Here is a 22,891-nt window from a genome sequence, read left to right as displayed (position 1 = left end):
GAACCCGAAATTTTCATTCAATTTGGCTAATCAAATTCGCGTCTAAGCTCTCCATGTTGTAAAAATCAGACAATTTATGTGTTATTTTTCTATACCCGCTGTATCATTTTGGACACAAAATGGCTCCATAGGCTTTATTGCGTAACAATAGGTTGGACAACTTGTGTTTTATATAGACTTTGGTTCTTTTTGATTTTCTTTATTTCACTTCTCTTTTATTGTTTTTATTTCTTTTGTATTTTTTCGCCGCACTATATAATACGGAGGGATGAGCACGCTCTCTATATTATTTTTGCAGATTTTTGGAAACAAGGTTTCGGGTACAATAAGTAAAACAGAAATAATATACAAATGAATTTACACGATTTGATTGTTACGTCCTAATAGGGAAATCGCATAAACGCCCGCCTCTAGCACGTTACGTCATAGCAGGGGAAATCCCTATTAGCGCGACCACCGCCACTGATGCGTTACGTCATAGCAGGGAAAGTCCCATAAACGCGAATTTTTTAATTCATGAAAACACAAGTGATAGATTCTGCCCGATTTGAGGTTTTGCAATCTATCCGTTCGACCGCCATTGTTTACCTTTCAGATGATTGCTTACAAACTTGTGGATATAATTATGTATGTATATGGGATGTTGTAAATCAGTAATGGGGACTTTAAAAATAATTTTTACAACGTAATGTGTTTGTGTGTTTAAAAAGTTTAAAACAGTTTTGTAGTTGTACTGTAATTTTGTAACAATATTGTAAGTTTGTACTGTTTGTTACCATAGTATATTATCAGTTTGTTCGCATAAAAGACCATGTTTTCATCTTGCGTGACGCGGTGCAACGCTGTGCAATGGCTTTTAAACCTAGATTAACCAAGTAAATTGTAAAACATGCGGTTGTGCTGTATATTTGTCTTCGAGCAATAAATTGTGTTAAACTAAGCCTTGTGTTAAACCATGTTACCTCCTACAAGCGCGTGTTTGTTAATTGACCAATTGTAACAGAATATTTCCGCAGCCATTTCATATCAAATTTCTATTATTAACAAATGCGTTTAAATTAAACCACCCAATGAATTGGGAGAGTTTGGTTTTCAACAACTGCTGAAGAAACGTCAATCAATATTACCACTAGCGGGATTTCTGGGAATTTATTGTTATCAATGTCAGTTCGAGCTCCTCACATTTTTGCTGCAATCTACAATAGGTTTGCAAGCTGTGCTTTTAGGTCTAGGCATCAACCACAAAAATACTTTGTTTCGCATCAAAAACGTCTGGCCATCACTTCTGTGACATTTTACGTAAATATTTCGTGCAAAAAAACTAATTTGTGTAATTTTGCACGAGAATGTAAACAGCGGAACAAATATTGAGAACAGTTTATTATTCGTAACAGGAAGTCTTGCTGACGTGCGGGGCTTGGGAAGTGACAATCATCTGCCTGGTTTGCTAAAAAAAAAACATCTGCCTGGTTTGCTAAAAGCGGAAAAGACGTTTGGAAACAATTGTCACCGCAGAGGTAGAAATTTAGTATTTCGGGTATAGTGAACAGCTTGGTTAGTCATTTTTACTTGTTTCAGATAATTCACAGTTTAGAAAGGTTAGAAATTTTAGTCGTTTATTGAGAAAACTTCGCCTAAAAGATTCAGGAAGAATGATGCACCACTTTGTGAAAAGGTAAGCTACCAAATTATCTTACATATAAAGTATATTATGATAACGCGTTCAGGGAAGACGCAGGTTCAAGTTTGCCACTCATGTAATTCTTTACAACGCCGCTGTTGTGTTTTTTTCAGAGATCTCATCGTAATGATTTTCGCTGCAACTTTGATTTGGTTCATCGTACCGGCACCGGCATGCCACACAGGGAGTAAGTTTAAATAGAGCTTTTCTGGCAAATGTAATTTTATTCGGACGTTTCGACGTCGTATACAGGTCGCCTTTATCAGGGTAAATAACACTAAATGCGCGTAGTACAGTGCATGATAAACAAAGGAAAAGCATTAAACGAAAGCACGGCACAACGCAAAGAAAACACCGCGCAATAACGAATAATGGGGCCTCCATTTTGTGGAAGATGGTGCCTGTAGCACGCTGAAAGCATCACGTCTGTTTTGATGTTCATTGTGTTGCCCCAATGGTGAATATTCCATGACTCAAGAAATAGTCTTCGCGTCGCTGTTGGCAACATCCCGTTCATGTTCTTTTCGGCGGGTGTTGAGTGACCTTCCAGTCTCCCCGCATATTAACGGTCACTCGGCGCAGGGAATAGAATATACAACACCTCGTTGTTCAAAAGTATTAATAGGATCTTCCGGGTGCCTCAGTAGCTTGCGGAAGAGCTCTATAGACTTGATATTATGCCTGGCAGCAATAGCTTACATAAACAAACTAACGCTTCTTGCAAAGCTACGTTTATTTAGTTACAATAAAAAAGTAATACGATTTAAAGGTTTTAATTTTTTCAATTCTGCTGTGATTTTAAATAGTTTAGTTGTAGCGCATTGATCAACTGCTACTGTGTACAAATATATACATAAAAAACAATTATATGTTTGTGATTGTTGGTTGCAGAACCATTTACTTGCGATGATGGGGAAGTGGTCGACTCAAGTTTCTTTTGCGATAATTTTTCTAAATGCGGAGACGGAAGCGACGAGAAACAGGTCACATTTCCCACCTACCCTGCTAACCCATCATCGAGCTATATCAGGTAAACTTTGTGGGTTATTTGATGAACTTTATGTTTGTATTTGCTTTATTTGCTCCTTAAATGTTTGATAGTGGAGAGAGTTAAATACGAAAACGTCGTTGTTGTTGTGAAACAGCATCTGGCCTCAAAATTCCACAGCATGCGTAAAACCGTGAAATATACCAACAGTCTTATCTATTTAACGCGTTGTGTTGATTTATCGTTTATTACTTTAGTGATGAAACATCTCCTTTATAAACCCGACAGTACAGATAATTTACTTCTGGCCGTTTACCTTGGGAAATACCCTGATGAGGTTGTGTAAATGCCACCAAACGCCAGATTGCTGGTTGTTGATCACACTTTAATCTGTGTTTATAAATGTCAAAATATTGATGTCACTTTCACAGCTGCGACAACACACTTGACAGTCCGTCATCATACAAAGTGTGTGCGCTACAGAGACGAGAATATTGCAAGGGTGACATCTCTTGTCGGGATAAAACTCCTTGTGACATTTGCCCCTCCCACTTTCGATGTCCGGATTCGACATGTTTAAAACGTTCAACTGTGTGTGATGGCGATCCCTGTAATGACTGTCCTGCCTTTCAACATTGGAGTAACGGATACGGCTTCAAATGTGTCAAGAACAACCGGACCTGCTTACTCCCGCAAATGTTCTTGTGGGACGGCGTACAAGATTGCGATAATGGCTCTGACTTATGCTACACGCCCGAAAATGGTGATGTGAGGTATGTATATGTTTTTGAATCGGTTGTGCTTCATACATCAGCTGAGTTTTGAATACCAATGTGGCGCCCATTTTAATAATTGCCAAAAGCCTTCGAAAAATGCACTAACGGCTAGCCACGAAAAATGCTAATTAAGATTATTACGTTTTGTTTAAAAACATTGACTAAAACTGTATTGGCAAGGTCACTGCGCAGCATAAAATTCAAGACAAGTTAACAGTACTACAGCCGGGGAAGAACTCACAACAGCATGTTGCCCCCCATAAAAAATTAAACAACCTGTGTTGGAGTTCACTACTAATTTCGGCTTTAAACAGGTCGAATAGAGTAAACAAGAATCCGTAATCGTGATAAACCTCAATATAGACAAATATACAAAATATACTCAAAGAGAGCGGCAGACGATCAGCGTCAGTGTAAAGTTTTATTTGAAACAGAAATATTAATTATGGGTCCCCTTCCCTGAAGGGGACACATCTTGATTTCACTCTGTTTTTTTCTGTTTTTTTTCTTTTTTTTCTTTTTTTTTCTTTTTTCCGCCGAAGTTTGTCCATGCACTTTTGGCATGAAATCTTCGGTGGATTTAGATGAAACTTTCACAGATGGTAGATATAGTTATGTAGATGTGCCATCTGCTTCGTTTGACTTAAAAACCCCAGTATTTACCCCGCTAGACCCCAAAATGTGAAACGTTTTTGTATGTTGCTGCGCATTTATTGGCATTTTGGACATGCCGGTCAGAGGGGGTATTAGCAGCCTTATGACGTCAGAAACGTTAAGGAATGTTGCTAATAACACCCCTAGTGGTCAGAATTTTAAACATTGTCCGATTTGGATAAAATTTTACATGACTGTCGATTAGTTCATTGTGGTTTAATATTTTATACTTTTGGGTGGTAAAACCCATCAGTTACCCCTCTAACCCCCTAAAATGGGTGAGTTTTTTAAACGGTGTCAGAATTAAGTGAAATTTGGACAGCTTGTGGAATTTGTCATTTTTAGGTGTCAATTGTTGTGTTTACCCAGTTAGCCCCCTAAAATGGGTGAAATTTGTGAAACGATGCAGGAATTGGATGAAATTTGGACAGTTTGTTCTTTTTGCCATAATTAGCTGTTGATTATTTTGTTTCACCCTGTAGCCCCAATATGTACCATCCTAGCCCCCTAAAATGGGTGAACTTTTAAACAATGTCAGAACTATATGGAAGTTGGACAGTTTTGAGTACATTATTCATTGATGTGTTTTACCCTGTAAGACCCACCTTTACCCCATTAACCCCTAAAATGGGTGTAATTTGTAAACATTGGCTGAGTTTGTTAAAATTTTGACAGTTTGTGCAAAAGTCATCTTTAGGTGTCAATTGTCACTTTTGCCATGCAGTCCAATCGGTTACCCCATTAGCCCCCTGAAAGGGTTAACTATTTAAACAATGTCTGAATTTCATAAAATTTGGGCAGTTCGTAGAATATGCCATTTTGAGGTGTTGATTGTTGTTTTACCATGGAGCCCCACTAATCCTTAAAATAGGTAAATTTTGCAAACAATTGATGAATTAAATGTGACTTGTGTAGTTTCTATCTCACACAGCATGATTATTTCTGCAGACTTTTTTTCGTCCTGTTTAAACTCATAGCACCAAAATTTGTTATAGTTATTTTAAAAAATGCACTATTTACAACTTTGCATGTGTGGGGGACCCATGAGTTTCTGCTTGCAGAAACAACTAAAGGTATAAAATGCAGTGGCTGATATGGGACCCATTACGAAATAGGTTATAGTATATGGGCAATGGCAATATGTGCTAAGCCACCTTTCTAGTTTCGCTTAATAAGGCAACATCAGTTTCTGTCTAAAGAAAAGAAACGATAAAAACCACACCACCCTGTTACAGAGGCTGATTCCTGTAGTCTGTTATGACATTACACTTACCTCAATATAGGCAATTAGTTATTTAAATTAAGGAATAAAGTTATTTGCAACATACACTTAATTATGCGCATTAAAAAAGAAAATGACTTTAGTTGGTGTTTCTGGTGAATCTACACCTGTACCCGAAGCGTTGACGTGGGCGCCTGACAAAGATAAGACGTGACCCGCAGTTGGGTCAGCTTGTCAAACCAATCTGACACCGGCAGTGTCAGCGTTGTCTCCAGTGTTTTCGTCTCACTTTGTTTTGTTGTGTTTTTACTTTTATTCCTTTTTATTGATGTTTTATCTTGTGTTTTTTATAGGAACTAAAGATGCCATTAGGCGAAATATGTATATATTCCAACATTTTTATCGGCAGATTTCGTTACTTTGAGAAAACTTTTCATTCTTAGTTATAAAATTAAGGTAAACGCGTTTAGGGCAAATTAGCACACACACAGAATACAACGTATATTAAACTAACCTAGTAAATTAAAGACAATATAAGAACTGCAAGACAAAAAAGTGATAACGTAGCGACACAAAAGTTATGGTAACACTAATGCAAGCGAACATACATTGATTATGCTTAAAAAGGAAGTAACACTTGCAACGTTTTCACAAGGCAACAAGTAAAAAAATCATTTTACTTGTTTTTTTGTTAATTTGTGTTGATGTGATAAGTTTAGTAATGACCTTTATTTCGTTTTTAGGGACACCCGTCGTTCCTCCAAAGCCTCGTTCAACAATCAATTGTGCTTCCAGTGCAAAAACGACTCCATGATCGTTTCAAGGTCAAGTGTGTGTGATGACGTTCTCGATTGTCCTGATATGAGCGACGAATGTAATTGTACTGGGAAAGTCCCCGAAATATGTGACAAATCAAAACGTTATAGTCGGTAGGTTTACGTCGGTAGGTGATTTTGTTTTGTGAATAAACGATCGTGCCAACAAAACAAGGGTTTCTAAAACCTTTTGTTGTACTGCTTTAACAGCTTGACGGTTTAAACACGTGATCCTTAATATGGACAAATCTCAATAATAGTTAAGAGTGGATAAACTGACACCAGTTTAACATCGGGATTCATGTTAAATTATAAAAAACATTTACTCAGTACTCTCATGTCCCACTCTAGGACCCAATGTTTCCGTTGCAACTAGCGTAACTATTTTAAACCCAGCTCAGCGGGACAATGCGATTGTTTCGACATTCATGGAGTTTGTCGCAATATAATCGATCCAACCAACGCTTCCTGTCCAAAAACAAAAGATGAGATCTGCAAATCTTATGCGCCTTGTGATGGAAATTCCCCGTGCGAACATCTCTGCCCCTCCCACTTCTGGTGTTCGGAATCGCGTTGCTGGAAGCGTTCATCGGTGTGTGATGGTGATCCATGCAACAACTGCCCTGAGCTGCCGAGACCGAACGGACACGGCTTCAAGTGCATCAGAAACGGTAAAACTTGCACGTTGCCCCAGCAGTTGCTGTGGGACGCCATACAAGACTGCGACGATTCCGCTGATCTCTGCTTCACATCGGTTGATGAAATGATAAAGTCGAATCCCAGGTATGCTAGAGCGCTCACAATGCCCGATGTTTTATCCGTTGTTTTCAAATTAAATATTTCCCCTCCAGGGACATCCGCCGCTTGCCGTCTGTCTCCTTTAATCACTCTTTGTGCTTCCAATGCATCAATGACCCGATGATAATTTCAAGGTCAAGTGTGTGCAATGACGTCATCGATTGTCCTGATATGAGTGATGAGTGTCTTTGTGAGACGAAACAACCAACAGGTTGCGGAACGTTTTCAGTGTAGGTTGAAACGCGTATTGTTTCGGAACTATAGTCTAATACAGCGTGGTCCAACTGCAGGCCCACGGGCCAATTGTGGCCCGCGAGATAATTTTGTTGGCCCGCGAAAGTCCCAACATTTTAATGACAACTATAGGTTTTGTCTTCAGTAATTCAATGTTTTTGATATATCAGGATTAACGCACACTAAATGCTATAAAATCTCCTATTGTGACGCATGACGAGGCATTGTTATGTAAGAAAGGGTTCTGCATCTCCAAACCGTTCAGGGGCATTTCTGCGCTAGAGTGGAAACTGAATATTTTTGACAGCTTCTACTAAGTAAATAACTATAAAGTATAAAAATAAACTTATCTATAGGTAAAAAAGGTGTATAGTTACCCTAGAGTTGGCCCAGAAAAAGGTTTTTCCTGCAAAAATGTAAACCTTGGCCCGCGTAGTAAGTTAACGATTTTAAATGACCCGCAACAAAATAAAGTTGGACCACACTGGTCTAATAAAACATCTAACAGTACGTTATCTTTCCTTATCTTGTTACCAAAATTGAATTTAATTAAAAATAAAGAGTTTTTGCTCACACGAAACCTGAACATTACGAGTGCACAGAGCGACCTGCGTAAACCCGAGCAGCCGGAAACGCAGGAAACGCTCGATAGCTAAACGCGCATTTAAAGCTCAGATTATTCTCGCGTTAACCAAGTCATCCTTCGACTCGTACCATGCCTATACAAAGTAAGTGATGGTGTGATTGTTTACAGTGGGAATGTGAGTGCCGAGATCGACTGTTCCACAACCAACAAGATTACGGAGGACGGGTGGGAATGTGAAGCGGTGAGTAAAATGTTAGTGAATGTGAAAGTACGTATGAACAATCAACAATAGATAGTAAGTTATTACTAACCATAGAACAAAACAGACTTGACATGTGTGATATTTTGTTAACGCGATATCTTGTTTTGCAACTAACGCGATATCTTGTTTTGCATGTGTCCACAAACTGTACATGTGAATAACCAACAATAGGTGGTAAGTTATTACTATCCATAGAACGAAACAGACCTAACATCTATGATATTTTGTTTAACTAACGCGATATCTTGTTTTGCATGTGTCCGCAAACTGCACGTGTGAACAACCAACAATAGTATGTAAGTTATTACTATCCATAGAACGAAACAGACCTGACATGGGTGATATTTTGTTTAACTAACGCGATATCTTGTTTTGCATGTGTCCACAAACTGTACGTGTGAACAATCAACAATAGTGGGTAAGTTATTACTATCCATAGAACGAAACAGACTTGACATGTTTGATATTTTGTTTAACTAACGCGATATCTTGTTTTGCATGTGTCGACAAACTGTACGTGTAAACAACCAACAATAGCTGGTAAGTTATTACTATCCATAGAACGAAACAGCCATGACATGGGTGATATTTTGTTTAACTAACGCAATATCTTGTTTTGCATGTGTCCACAAACTGTACATGTGAACAACCAACAATAGGACGTAAGTTATTAATATCCATAGAACGAAACAGACCTGACATGTGTGATATTTTGTTTAACTAACGCGATATCTTGTTTTGCATGTGTCCACAAACTGTACGTGTGAACAACCAACAATAGGACGTAAGTTATTAATATCCATAGAACGAAACAGACCTGACATGTGTGATATTTTGTTTAACTAACGCGATAACTTGTTTTGCATGTGTCGACAAACTGAACATTTTTATTTGTCGTTTAGTGGAAACCTTTCAGCAACGAGCTGTTGTGTGACGGGAAAAGGGATTGCCCGAATGGAATTCGCAATGTTGATCAACGAAACTTCAAACACGATGAGGACCCTCGTCTCTGCGCGCATCGTAAACATTGCCCAACAACAAACGATCGTCTCAACATTCCTCAATCCAAAGTTTGCGATGGCGTTGTCGATTGCAAAGACGGAAGTGACGAAACCGTGGTAGAAATACCGGGAAACTTTCGTGCAAAAATATGCAATGGTTTTATTGAGTGCAAAGATGGAAGTGACGAATATTCGGAAACTTGCACAAAACAAGGAAGGGTCAATTGTTCAGCGTTAAATGGGGCTAAGGTATGTTAGCATCTGTGGATTATAATAACAACCCCTACTCTGTTTATCGTAGTAAGATAGGCGTATGTGTTCATCTTATAGATCAATATGTTTAGGTTTCCATTGGTAAAACTGAGATCTGTGATTTTACGATAAACTGTGATGACGAAAGCGACGAAACTAACTGCACGAGTGACGGGAGGTTCTATTGCGAAAACAATCAACCTTTGTTTGTGAAGAAGGAAAAGGTTTTTAATTATTCTAAATAATTAACTTTCATGGCAGTTTTTAACAAAATTTGCCACTAACAGAAATTCAATGGATTCGGCGACTGTTCTGACTGGAGCGACGAATGCCCAACGAAGTCAAGCAGAGCAAATGAAAACGTTTTCTCCTCGCGATACGAGCTGATCGCTAACCCGGTGTTACGAATTGTTGTGTGGATAATGGCGTTCCTCGCAATCTTCGGAAACCTGGTATATTTGTAATGCTTAGCTGAAACAAAACACGTGGTTCTAAGTTTTTAACAAACTAAGTGGTTTTGCAATTAACTTTTCCTTTTGCAGGTGGTCATGGTTACTGAGATGAAACTGTTAGTGACGACAGAATCACAATCGGCCTCATTTCAAACCAACCATCTTCTTGTCTTGAATCTGTCGATTTCTGACCTGCTCATGGGAGTTTATCTGCTCATGCTCGGCGGTGCTGGTGTTCAATATTCTGGAAACTACTGTGCCAACGACCTTGTTTGGAGGTCAAGCCAGAGGTGCAATTCAATGGGCATTTTGGTTTTGCTTTCCAGCGAAACATCAGTAATTACAATGGTCCTGCTGACAGCATTTCGACTTTACGCTGTGAAAAACGTGAGTATTTTTTATGTATATGTGCTCTGGTGTTTGCAGCAAGCAACTTATGTTTTGCAGCCGTTTAATGCGCCATATTTTCCCAAACTGAAGATTATTATCCTTGCCATCATCTTATCTTGGACAATTTCATTCACACTGGCGTTTATTCCTCTTACGTCTCAATTTCAACATTTGTTTGAAACCAAAGCGTGGATGAAAGAAAATCCGTTCTTCAAGAGTCATGTCGGTGACTTTTCAAGTAAGCGACTATAACACATGTGTCTATTAACCGTTTCTTCTGTCGTGTGTTTTCGTGCAGACATGGACACTTTCATGAGACGGTTTGTAAAGTTTCGACACAATTTTACCATCAACGATTCCCAGACACTCGATGGCGCACTTCTAAGGGTACAAAATGTTTATTCTTGGGCGGATTTTGTGGATATTCTTGAAGATTATAACTACACTGAACTGTTTGACATTACAGGATATTTAGGGTATGTAGTTACAAGCAAATTGGATTATAATAGTTGTTGCTGTATGGAATGTTTTTCCCAGGTACTACAGCACCAACAGTGTTTGCATCAGTAAACTTTACGTGACACCGACCGACAAGGCTTGGTCATTTTCACTTGCCATCATCACTCTAAACTTCGTGGCTTTTATGTTTGTTGCTGCGACGTACGTTTGGATTTACAAGAGATCGGCTGCCAGTGGCAGGCAAGTGAATGAGAGGGCCCAAAATGCGAGAGCTGAAAAGCAGAACCAAGGTAAATCTGATAAGCGCAACTTAAATATTGCTCCTAACATCTGGTGTTTGTTGCAGAAATGCAAAAGAAAATCATCCGGCTGGTCTTTACTGATTTCTTCTGCTGGGTGCCGATCTCAATCATGGCTTTCCTAAACTTCGGTGAAACAACTGTACCTCAAGTGATTTACGCAGTGTCAGCAATAATCCTGCTTCCCATCAACAGTTCTCTCAACCCTCTCATCTATTCCAACGCCCCGAAAATGCTCTACGATCGAGTTCGGAAGCGTTTACATGACATCCGACGACGTCAACAGCCACATGACAACCGACGAGTTAACGTGGCAGTTGTGGCTGAAGCCGCCTTGTGACAATTGAATTGAACGACAAACACACATGATTGACAAGCCAAGCGGCTAAACCGCACAAACCATTTATTGTGCGGCCTGTACATATTTATTGTAATTTTTCGTTGTTTGCGAATGTTTCGCAATTAGGTGGTTCTTTGATCCTTTTTGCTATTTTGTGTAAAACTTGGGGTCAAATACATGGTTTTGTTTTTTTGCAAAATTTTGTTACTATGTGACTGCTGGGAACTGGCATTTATCGTTGTGGCATTTACCGTTACTGTTCATTTACCAAATCTCGGATTGGAGGCAGGTGTTTAAACGCGTTGTTTAATTATCAGAATGACCTTTTGAATCAATCATATATATACAATACAGTAAAGCACACCGCGGCAGAGTCAAAAAGGCTTGTTTAGCGTTGTACGGCGAGCCGTATTATTCAGGATTGGGTTTTTGAAAACACACCAGAAGTATAAACTCTACCAAGTGCCACGTTTGATTCGTAATGTCACTTTCTATTCACAATTGATTAGTTGCACACAACCTGCAGAAAAACCGACAACAAAATGATAAGCTTCCAAAGTATTAAGCAAAGTGGAATGTACAAACAATTGTGACACTATAACGCTGATGTTTATCAGAATCTCAGGAAAGTTGTGACCATTAATCAAATGAATTCAAGCGATTGACCGAAATTGAGTTTTTTTAACTTTTAGATTTAAATTCCGCGCAAACGTAACAAGCAAAGCGTTTTACGAAAAAATACCCTTCAAAGTTGTCTGACTGTTTGTATGAAGTGTTGTAAATCACGTGGGATAGATTGGCACGTGACCATGGCGGACCGCGGTCCCCAAAAGGCAACGTGATCGAAGCCAACTGATTAATTAGTTTCGCCCTAACACCATTTCTTTGTTTCTTATGAACACCAGAAATTGTAGCTGTAATGCTTGCGGAAGGCAACGATAGGAGAAGGAATGAAAACAGAGTTTGATGCGCGAACGTGAACACAAAGTGCCAGGGAAAAATACTTCAAAGTGCATAAAGGTATAACAATGGCGAATAGAAGATAAACAAATGAAAACAAAAACGTGGAAAGAAACAGAGAAATTGTACCAAAAACATGTTTTTATAAGTTACTGAAAACAAGCTTGTAACGGTTGGGAAGCACTGTTGTGGTAAATACATTTTACTGAGCTATAAACAACGTCACAACGACATATGCAAAAACAGTTTTTGAAGTGCGTCACACTGGCTGCTCAGGGTTTACTGTTTTTCATCGTTCTCTACATAATTGAATTCAACTAATTGAATTTGTTTGTAAACCAAGATTTGTTTCGTCCCTGAGGGGGTGAAAGTTCGGTCAAAACGCGCGGTAAAGTGATTAAGCAATCAAGGCCCGAACACTCCACAGGCAATTTGTGCGCAGAATTGGGGACTCCAAAGCTGACTTGCAGGGGCGCTGAGGTTGATATAAAAGTCAAACAGCTGATTTGCGGTGTTAAAAGCACGTTTTGCTGGAAGCGGATGGAGGAAGCCAAGCTACAGGTTCGTCGTTGTTACTGGATTTTGTTGTTATAAAAACACGCTTCAAGTTTAGGGACCCACCCAGAACCTTGTTTTGCTATTTTTGTTTTTCTTTGTTGCATTTCTCTTTTACGTATTTTACTTCCAACTTTTTTCACACGACGTAGCGCCAATGATGACGTCATTTTCTGAAAAGCAACCCAACTTCGAAACTCGTATGCATTGTTGAACGATGCGTTTTAAGCATTGTTGATTTGTCTGCAGCTGAGTGGAGACGACGGGATAAGGAAGCGTCGATGATCGGATCCATTGAACGGTTGGATTCCTGGCTTGTCCGCAATACAATCGTGATGACGTAAGATGGCTCGGCAAACCAGCGACACCATAATATGGATTTGTCCTGAGTGGAACCGACATTTCAACTTAAGGTAATTGCACTATATATTTATAACGACCATTTTCAATAGTAATAGTTAAAATATACGACATGTTTATCCACCAGTTTAAAATCCTTCAAAGACATTAGAAAGCTGTTTCAAACTCGTTTATTTGCGAATTTCTTTTTCTGACCTCAATTATAAAACTAGCTTTTCAACTAACTGCATAAAATCGTACTTAATTATTTTCACTTTTTTTTTGTTAAACGTAGTGTTTGGTGGTGTACAGTTTCTTTACGATATCACACATTTTTAAAGCCGTAATTTTTTAAATAGAATGTTTGTATAAAATACATTAGTTATTGACATTATCGCTTTGTTTTCAGTTTGTGTTTTTAGTGCGTCAGTCTATTTTCTTCGTTTCAAGACTGTGGTCAAAATGTCATCGCAAAAAAGTGAGTGTTTTTAAAATAATATTTTGCAGCAATTTTATATCAATTTTCTATTATTAACACAACCGTCTAAATTAAACCACCAATAATGGATTGGAAATTTTCGTTGCGCAATAACTGCCGAGGAAACGTCAATCAATATTAACACTAGCGGGATTTCCTGGATATTTATTGTTGTGATCAATGTCAGTTCGAGCTGCAAACATGCGATCTGCAATTGGTTTGCCGAGAAAGAAAATCGGTTCTTCAACACCTATTCGGTATTTTGCCTCGATTTAATCACGTGACGTTCGGCTGGTCAAACCTATAAGCATAAAAACATGTTGGTATGTTTGTAAGCAGTTGGTTCCTGAAATTTGATAAACGTGGTAAAAAAATTAGCTTACTAATGTGCTGTAGTTTGTTAAAATACTTCTAACCCTAACCCTAACCACATCCACCCGATGTCGCTGCAACGATGGCGTCGACGATTACGTCATCACGTGAGTGACGTAAAACCGATGTAATGACGTGTATGTAAGGGTTTTAACCGGAGTTTCTATACATGGGAGGATTGTTAATAAAGTCACGAAAATATTGGTGACTATTTTACGACACCACACATCGCACGTCGCACATAAGTAATTGTGACGCAACAGAGTCGATCTTAGTAAAAAAAAATCATTGCAAAATTTGGAGCTGAAATAATCAAACGCACAAATTTACCGAGCAAAATAACATTATGCAGGAAACCATTTTTTCAGCAGCTGTATACTGCAATTAAATTCCCGTGTTAATTGTTCTTATTTGCGTCGTAACAATCGTGTGACAAAACATCCATTATATTTTCGTCACTGCTTTTTAAACATTTTAAGCCAAAACCGAGTTTCCTAAACTAAAAGCGAAAAATCTCAGTTACCGTTTAACTTTCCTGTTAACCATTGAAAAGTTTAAACATTGTCGCATTCTAAAAGTTCCTTATATGTTTGCAATAAGATCCTCAGTACACAATATTTACGAACTGTGGTTTTAATGTTGTGGTTTTAACCCAGTGACGCAGAGGAATCTGAAACTTCTTTAATTCATCACCTCTCTGCCTGTCCTCTTGGTGGCGCTAAGGCGTCGGTTGATGAAAATCCCTGATTTGGAAGGATTGCTCACTCCGCTATCAGGTGAAAAATAATTGAACGGGAAGAGTTGAGTTTATTTCGCGTGGTGAACATAGCGACACAATTGCACTATAACCATCACCAAGCCGGAAATAACTGCGCAACGTTAAAACGTTATTGAGCGCAATACAGTGAAGGGAACAATTGGTGGGTCATGACTAATCCAGCTGCAGGTACACTGTATCGTGGAGCGTTATGTGACAGGGACTCACAAGAAAGTGAGTTTGGTGCATTGTGGTAAACACGACCGGGGGAAGACTTCCTTATTTCACCAAATGTTAATGTAAACATTTGTGGCCTCGTCAGTTCATGCAGAGAAATATAAACCGGTTATAAAGCGGTTAACGACTGGATTGTGCGGTTATAATAAAGCGTTACTTACAATCAACTTTGTTGTTTGCTGTTTCATTTTCATGCTCTGGGCGGGCAAAGCCTGAATGCGTCATGCTCGCAATAAGTCCGCCGTCAAGCTGCCTGTTTTTATTGTAAGTCGGTTAAATCATTTTTTATTTAATTTTTTTGACTTATACAGTTGGTAAGTTCAATTTAGTTCAACCCATCGGAAACCACTAGGTTGGAGCAATGCCGCTTAATTTCTTGCTCAGAAAACACAAGCGACCGAGATGGGATTAGAACCAGCAACCTTGTGAACATAAGGCGGTTGCTCGTTTCTGTGATTTTGTTTTGACACAAAATACTTTATTTCAACCAATTTATGCGGAAGCTTTAAAAATAATCTGCGTTAATGAGGAGTTGCAAGAAATCAGAGTGAATTGGCAATAGCTGCCGATAACAACGTTGCCAAAACGCTCGGATATGTTTGCAACAGGGGTCGGCAACATTTGGCACGCGTTCCAAGGTTACCTGGTCGGTAATTTTCATGGCACGCCAACTGATTTGTGTGTTTATATTGAAATAACAATTTAACCTGTTACACTGCTTGTTTTTAGTTTTTATCATGCTCAGCCTTAACTTGGCACTCGTCGCTTATAACGATTGCCGACCCCTGGTTTACAACGAGTCTAACACTATCGTATGACGTCATGCAGGTGACGTATTACGAACTGAATCCGAAATTCCGCCCTTCGCGATTGGTCCAAAGGGTACTCAACCATGCGAAACCTTCACGCTTGACCAAACAGGAGAACGATGTCATCTTACATGAGCTCACGGGGAAATTCAGTTTGACCTTGACACAGATGACATTGAAGTAAGCGTTGTGACGTCAGAATCGTGTAACGTTATAAGTTGAGTGTGTTCTAAACACTGAAGCCAGGTTATCTGCTAATAAGTATTATGTGCTGGTTATTTACTCAATTGTAAGCCGCATTTTGTGATGTTCTATACTAGTTTTGGTTTGGCCAACTTCGTGGTAAGGTCTTGGCTGAAATTTTCGATTGATTCGGTTCAACACTACTTATTTGTTTACAGACGTTGTCCGATGACGATTGGTGTAATCATGTTGCGGTTAAGGCAGGGCGACATCTAGCGGATCTCCTGGCAAACCGACCGCGACAGGAGTATTCCGTCCCGACAACATCGCTCGGTACAAGCGGTGACTTGGAGTTGCGAACTCAACACAGAAAATAAACATAAGTGCAAAAAATATTAATATCAGCGTATGCCAGGTTATTAAATCAATGCAGAACATTTCCTTAATTGTGGCGCAGGACATCAAACCGCAGTAGGCTATTTTGTTTGAAATTAGTCAACGCATTAACTTTCCGTCGCACATCTTTTCTGCTGTGTCATGTTACATAGGAAGTACTTGTTGTTGCAGATGGGAGTTTGTACCACGTGATGCGTATCCCTCTCACCACTTATTACCCAGCAACTCCGCCCATCCCAGCGTGGCTTCATGCAAGATACCAGCTACTGAGCTCCTACAGACCGAGAAAGCTGCCAATGAACGATCAACAACTCGACGAAATGATGAAAAGAGTCTTTGGGTTTCGCCAAGCTTTGAACAACAAGGTTAGCACAGATGCGCGCGAGTTATAGCTACGTTATTAATCGGGCAAGTAAAGTCTTTTTGTAAATAAGTTAACTGCGTTGTGGTTTTAAGAGTTCTGGTCACAGGAAGTAAGTTTCAATATCAGCTCATAAAAACTGATACTTCTTGTTCATCAATCTCAATCTGAACTGACTCTTCAAGTGAAGGTGGCTTTCACACGTTTACCGATTGTGCAGTACTATTGTATTGAAACAAAATGTGACAAAGTTATGAGCAACTGCAATTGATTAGTAGCATCAGATACATCACTTTACTTTAGAAGTAAACAAGCTATGTGAAGTATTTAAAATAAGGCAGCGCAGGTGAAGTATTTGAAGGAGGCAGCGCAGAAGCATCTTGGTTGACTTTTTAGACTAGTATTGCTCTATTATTCAATGACAGTGAATAGAGAGTCAACAAATAATTTATGCTGCGGTATTGTGTTGATTATGCGAGCTTTTTGACAGTTGGTATTCTATTTTATTGTTGTAGGTTATAGAGTAAAAAGGCGTGACCTGTATGTATTTTTATAAAAAGTGGCGTGACCTGTATGTATTTATTAAGATTTTGTTTTAGCTTGTGAGATAAATAAGGTTTTTTGGTGCATAGTAATTTATGACGCTACAAGTTCTTCCAGTGCATCCAAAATTATATTTACACTCAAGACTTTCCTGCCGAATTTATACAAAGTCCCAGCAATAAATTATATACAACATCTGCAGCTGTACAGTTTATTTCGATTTCTTGTTGACAGTCACAGAAAAAAACGAGGAAACAAATGAGTTAGACAGCAAGTGAGCCACAAATCCCAGGCACTTTGCAAACGTTTCTGAGGAAAGTCAACAGCGATTTTTTAAATAAGGTAACCAAGGCATTTTTTTCTGCTGAAATTCTCTGTACAAACAAACATATTTTTCTGGTTAAGAAAGCATTTTGTCTGGCATGTGTAGTTGAAACGGTAGAGCGCGAGTCGCGGAAAGACTCAAATCCCATCGATGTTTATGTTTACTATGTCTGACACACAATATTTAAACATTTTAGTTGGAAGTTATTTGTGCGATTGTCAACCTACTAAGTGCGCCAAATAGTGCTCTCAGGTCGGGCAGTTGATGATTGTCACCCACAATAATTTTATAGGTCGTATTTCACATTTGCAGAGTATGGAAGGAAGTCTCAAACTCTCATGCCGTCGTGAACTTGTCACCCCCTTTATCGCCGAAAACTGCAAGCTCGAGTTTATTTTCCCCAGATGTGTAGGGGATGACGTTGTTGTTTGTGTGTAGGGGATGACTCTGTTGTTTGTGTGTAGGGGATGACGCTGTTGTTTGTGTGTAGGGGATGACGTTGTTGTTTGTGTGTAAGGGATGACGCTGTTGTTTGTGTGTAGGGGATGACGCTGTTGTTTGTGTGTAGGGGATGACGTTGTTGTTTGTGTGTAAGGGATGACGCTGTTGTTTGTGTGTAGGGGATGACGTTGTTGTTTGTGTGTAGGGGATGGGGTTGTTGTTTTTTGTGTTGGGGATGACATTGTTGTTGGTGTGTAGGGATGACGTTGTTGATTGTGTGTAGGGGATGACGCTGTTGTTTGTGTGTAGGGGATGACGTTGTTGTTTGTGTGTAAGGGATGACGCTGTTGTTTGTGTGTAGGGGATGACATTGTTGTTGATGTGTAGGGATGACGTTGTTGATTGTGTGCAGGGGATGACATTGTTGTTTGTGTGTAGGGATGAGGTTGTTGTTTGTGTGTAGGGGATGGGGTTGTTGTTTTTTGTGTTGGGGATGACATTGTTGTTGGTGTGTAGGGATGACGTTGTTGATTGTGTGCAGGGGATGACGTTGTTGTTTGTGTAGGGGATGACTCTGTTGTTTGTGTGTAGGGGATGACGCTGTTGTTTGTGTGTAGGGGATGACGTTGTTGTTTGTTTGTAAGGGATGACGTTGTTGATTGTGTGTAGGGATGACGTTGTTGATTGTGTGCAGGGGATGACATTGTTGTTTGTGTGTAGGGGATGGGGTTGTTGTTTGTGTGTAGGGGATGGGGTTGTTGTTTGTGTGTAGGGGATGGGGTTGTTGTTTGTGTGTAGGGGATGGGGTTGTTGTTGGTGTGTAGGGATGACGTTGTTGATTGTGTGCAGGGGATGACGTTGTTGTTTGTGTAGGGGATGACGCTGTTGTTTGTGTAGGGGATGACGCTGTTGTTTGTGTGTAGGGGATGACGTTGTTGCTTGTGTGTAGGGGATGACTCTACTTCACCACGCTTGCATTCGCAACCGGCAGATGATCCTGAGTATTTTGTTGGGGCAGAAACCGAACTTAAACGTGAGACGAACCGAGATTAACCCGCGTTCTACACGTGAGTAAACACTTTGTATTATTTGTTTTAATCAGCTGCTTTTCGTCTATAAACATAACCTGACAAAAATTTTAATGCCATTACATCATATATGTTTTCTGGTTATTGCCCGTATGGTCAATACAAGGTCAAATTTAAGACAGGTAAAAGTTTGAATAAACTGTTGCTGCCAGGCATAACGTATCAACAAAATTTTTAGCTCTTCCAGCAGCTTTTTATTGTAATATGTCGACGTATCGACGTCTCATACGAGACACCTTCATCAGGTTAATGACATAAATTGAAAACACAAAGTTGTAAAGTATCTTGTTTCTTAAGCTAGAAATATTTTACAAATTTAAAATATGGTCGCCATTTTTTCTGAAACGACTTTATGTTGAACTTAGAATTGACAGGTTTCAACGATATACCTGATGACGATTTGTTTATTGAAAGGACCGGTGAGATTTTTATGAATGGAACTAACCCGCTTGTGTGACGTAATAACTTGCTTGTCGTCATTCAACGTCATCTTTGTTGTTGTTCATGTAGATTTGTGTTTTTCGCCGACTTGTAATGTTTTGTTGACTGCGTTTTAAACAGAAAGTGATTTTGTTTAAAAACCTTCAATTTTCATGACAGGCGCGACCCCCCTGCATTTTGCTGCCAGATGTGGCGCCCTCGAGTGTGTTACAGCGCTCCTAGCGAGCAAAGTGAACCCGGTGGTGAGCGATTCCCGCAATCATTCAGCGATCCACCACGCATGCGCAACAGGTCACCCGGCCATTGTGAGGTCAATACTGCGACGTCACCCGAATTTACTGGAAATTCCAGCAACTGGGGGGTGAGTTGTGTTGATTGATTGTTATTTGCGCGAATGTTACCTGGATATTGTTTTTGTGTTTTCAGTGAAAATTCGTCGAGTTTTAACTGAAGGTATTTTTACTTCACTCGTATTCATGCTTCAATCGTCACTAACAAAGCAATCACGTCATAGCGCATATTTAACTTATCAATATTACACAAACGACACTAATCTCAACCATATGCGGTGGTTTTTTTCCCGCCACAATTTATCTTTATGCTACACCTTTACATGCTATGTAGAGACAATGTGACCCCCTGCTCGCTGCTGCCTCCAACGGCGCTCTTCAAACACTTAAGTTCCTCCTCAAATGCGGTGCAACAATAACTGCTTGTGACGTCAACAATGACGGGCCGATACAGCGCGCTGAGTTAAAGTACCACACTGACTTCATCGAGTAGCTGATCGGGCGCACAAAAAGCCACGATGTGTGGAGAGGTGTTGTTGGTACGTATCAGTCTGTGCATGCGCGCGGCTCGGCCAATAAAAAGCCTTTGTTGACAGAAATGATGGCTGGTCGTCACATGACAAAGCAGGACGCGTCACTTCGGTGTTTGGAAGTTTTGCTCGATCGTTCACCCAAATTCTGGAAACCTCTTCTCCACTCCGGGGATGTCCCTCATCTCGTTAAGCTGCTCCAAAGTTCGAAAAGAAGACCGAAGTCGGCGACACTGTCGGTTGATTCAGGTCGGTTTTATGTTTCCTTAAAGTTTTGCTACACACGACAAGTACAACTGTCGTTTAATCGTCTCAATTTATTTTTTAAATCCAAAACTTGCACTTTAGCTGTTGTGCTATAGTGTATTAAGCGTTATTACTTGTTTTGCTTTACATTAAGCTCGGTTGAGTGGATAACTCTCTCAGTTAATGCTTCGTTGTGTCGCATGACTCGGCAGGGATTTGGACTATGAGAATTGTTCCCCGATGCTGTTTACTTTGCATGCCGTTGACAAAAACACCATACCAGGAGTATACTGACCATCTCACCAAGACGCACGCCGTGTCGGGCGTCCAGAGGCAAGAGGTTCGCAAATATTAGACAACGACGGCGCAGCCCGGAGTGCAAAGGCATGGTCAATAGCACCCGTTAATGGCGTGTAGCCAAGTTTTGTCGAATTGACCAGCCGCATAATTTGAATAAAGTTGCAGCAATTTTTCAGTGAAAGAAGGTCATTGTTTACTTCTTCTTAGACACACCAACAGTGCGACCACGTCGTCCGGTGGTTTTGGTGTGTTGACCGCGAACACGGACACCCCAGTAGTGACGAAGACCCCTGTGAGCACGAATCTTCTTCATGCGTTCCAAATCCTCTCTGAGCTTGTTATCCAGCTGTTAAGCATTCTTAATTATATATATATATATCAGTCACAGTGAAAGTGTCCAGTTTTCAGCTTCATTTTTTTGTATCACTTTTGTGTTTTTTGTGTTTTAGTCTCATTATGTTGTTTAACAGTGAGCATATTTGTTTAATCTTGATGCTGACAATTCTTGGTCTAAATCAGATTTGTAATTGCAGTTTCGACTAATGAGCTGTGGAACAGACAAGTCTCTCTACTACTACAACTGACATCAGTTGAGAACAACATTACGTTGAGAAACACTCGATGGCTGACATGGACATTGTTGAGTAAGCAAATCCACAAAATTTTAAACCCAGCCATTCTAACTGTGGATTTTATTCATCGATGATTCAGTGCTAATTGGGTGCAGCTGCAATTTAACCGAATATGACATCTTTGGTGCAAAACGCTTGTTGCAACCTCGTGTGTTGATAAAAACATCTATGTCCTCCCGTACACCACAGGTCAGTGTTGGTTTGCATTTGATGAGAAAATTGAAAAGCAATTTGCAGTTATGCAGTATTAATAAGTATTTCCACTTAATTCAATCAAATATGTTTTATATATGTCAAATGACTAAATGTATGTCTAGCAAATTTACTCATGGTAGGAATTTCACAATACTGGCCTTTTACAAGTTTGCATTTTTTCTGCATCTGTTTTTAAATTGCTTTAATGTATTTGCAACTGTTTTTCCAATTAACATTTTTAACAAGAATCTTTTGTTTGTTTCGCAGGAGATTGTGTTTGCATGATCAGCCGGCATTCAGAGGTAGCGGTTGCTCTCACTTTCGACCACAACTCTCACTTAATCTCCGCATCTGCCGACAGTTGCATATTTGGGCGGACATTTAGCCATCGGGTGAGAGAAGAGCTCAAACACTAGTTTACAGTAGAAATAATCGATGATTCGATGCATCCTAGTAATGTTGACATCCCGTTCAGTGATGAGTTTGACGACCCTTCAACTTTGACATTTTACAACAATCCAGGTAATGTCCCTTGCTGCGATTTCCAAATGATTTGTCCCTTAGTTGAGGTGTTTGCAGAGGTTTGATATGTTACTATTATCATATTTATTGACATTCAGAATACACTTTTTTATTTTATTATGATTCCTTTATTGTTTTTCTTATTACACTCATCAGTACAAACTTCATTATGCAAATTTAATTTGTAAAGAAGTGTCAACATTTTTATGCATTTTGCTGGTTTGTATTTATTTTGTTTGGCTTTTTAAGAACTTACAATTGCTTTTTCAGATGCTGAGCAACAAAATACTGATGAGTCATTGTTGTCAAAGTGAGTGACTAAGCAGTTGTCCAACAATGAGTCAGGTTATTAAGCAACAAACCATTACCTGAACTAGGGAAATGGGAGATAAATTACACAAAGAAAAGGTGGGATGTTGGGATTTAACTTTACAAATATGTGACAGACTAAAAACTTTGACAAGTCTGAAGTCGTCCACTGTTTTATTTAGACATATATATTTCACCTAAGTAATAGGCAGTGTCAGTTTCTAAAAACAACTAAGTCACATTGCTAAGCTGTTTATGTTTGGCCTGGAAACCAATTTTCTGAGGCAAGTGTAGGCTGACCCTTGGGGCTAAATATTTTTGACCAGTATATGCCTGGCAAAGCCACATATACATTTTGAACTTTGATTTCATT

The 22,891-nt window shown here is 39.5% G+C and overlaps 3 protein-coding genes and 1 long non-coding RNA gene across 4 annotated transcripts; all 4 read left to right on the top strand.

Annotated features, from left to right (window-relative positions):
* The first annotated feature begins 1,390 nt into the window (after positions 1-1,390).
* On the top strand, positions 1,391-8,070 carry LOC145212590 (uncharacterized). Its single transcript, XM_080080762.1, has 8 exons — positions 1,391-1,675; positions 1,795-1,868; positions 2,573-2,711; positions 3,101-3,442; positions 6,065-6,250; positions 6,533-6,919; positions 6,988-7,164; positions 7,923-8,070. Exons 1-8 carry the CDS (start codon positions 1,653-1,655, stop codon positions 8,044-8,046), a joined length of 1,452 nt encoding a protein of 483 aa, XP_079936888.1. The 5' UTR covers positions 1,391-1,652; the 3' UTR covers positions 8,047-8,070.
* Positions 8,071-8,698: 628 nt separating this feature from the next.
* LOC145212591 (G-protein coupled receptor GRL101-like) lies at positions 8,699-11,540 on the top strand. The gene is made up of 8 exons (XM_080080763.1): positions 8,699-9,266; positions 9,362-9,493; positions 9,557-9,721; positions 9,812-10,108; positions 10,169-10,349; positions 10,410-10,587; positions 10,649-10,860; positions 10,917-11,540. Exons 3-8 carry the CDS (start codon positions 9,692-9,694, stop codon positions 11,207-11,209), a joined length of 1,191 nt encoding a protein of 396 aa, XP_079936889.1. The 5' UTR covers positions 8,699-9,266; positions 9,362-9,493; positions 9,557-9,691; the 3' UTR covers positions 11,210-11,540.
* Positions 11,541-12,621: 1,081 nt separating this feature from the next.
* On the top strand, positions 12,622-13,543 carry LOC145212593 (uncharacterized). The gene is made up of 3 exons (XR_013856744.1): positions 12,622-12,730; positions 12,974-13,137; positions 13,473-13,543. It is a non-coding gene; the product is annotated as an uncharacterized LOC145212593 (long non-coding RNA).
* A 1,297-nt stretch (positions 13,544-14,840) lies between these two features.
* LOC145215515 (ankyrin and armadillo repeat-containing protein-like) lies at positions 14,841-22,751 on the top strand. The gene is made up of 14 exons (XM_080084212.1): positions 14,841-14,904; positions 15,219-15,221; positions 15,637-15,719; positions 16,118-16,232; positions 16,467-16,660; positions 17,837-17,932; positions 18,915-19,032; positions 19,419-19,472; positions 19,654-19,855; positions 20,119-20,323; positions 20,381-20,563; positions 21,394-21,681; positions 21,955-22,209; positions 22,480-22,751. The coding sequence occupies exons 1-10, from the start codon at positions 14,841-14,843 to the stop codon at positions 20,201-20,203; spliced, it is 1,014 nt and encodes a 337-aa protein (XP_079940338.1). The 3' UTR covers positions 20,204-20,323; positions 20,381-20,563; positions 21,394-21,681; positions 21,955-22,209; positions 22,480-22,751.
* Positions 22,752-22,891: the final 140 nt, after the last annotated feature.

The sequence above is a fragment of the Phallusia mammillata genome, chromosome 2 (assembly GCF_965637545.1).
Source record: "Phallusia mammillata chromosome 2, kaPhaMamm4.hap1.1, whole genome shotgun sequence".
NCBI lineage: Eukaryota > Metazoa > Chordata > Ascidiacea > Phlebobranchia > Ascidiidae > Phallusia > Phallusia mammillata.
The sequence above is the reverse complement of the archived record's forward strand: the minus strand, read 5'-3'. Positions and strand labels throughout refer to the sequence as shown.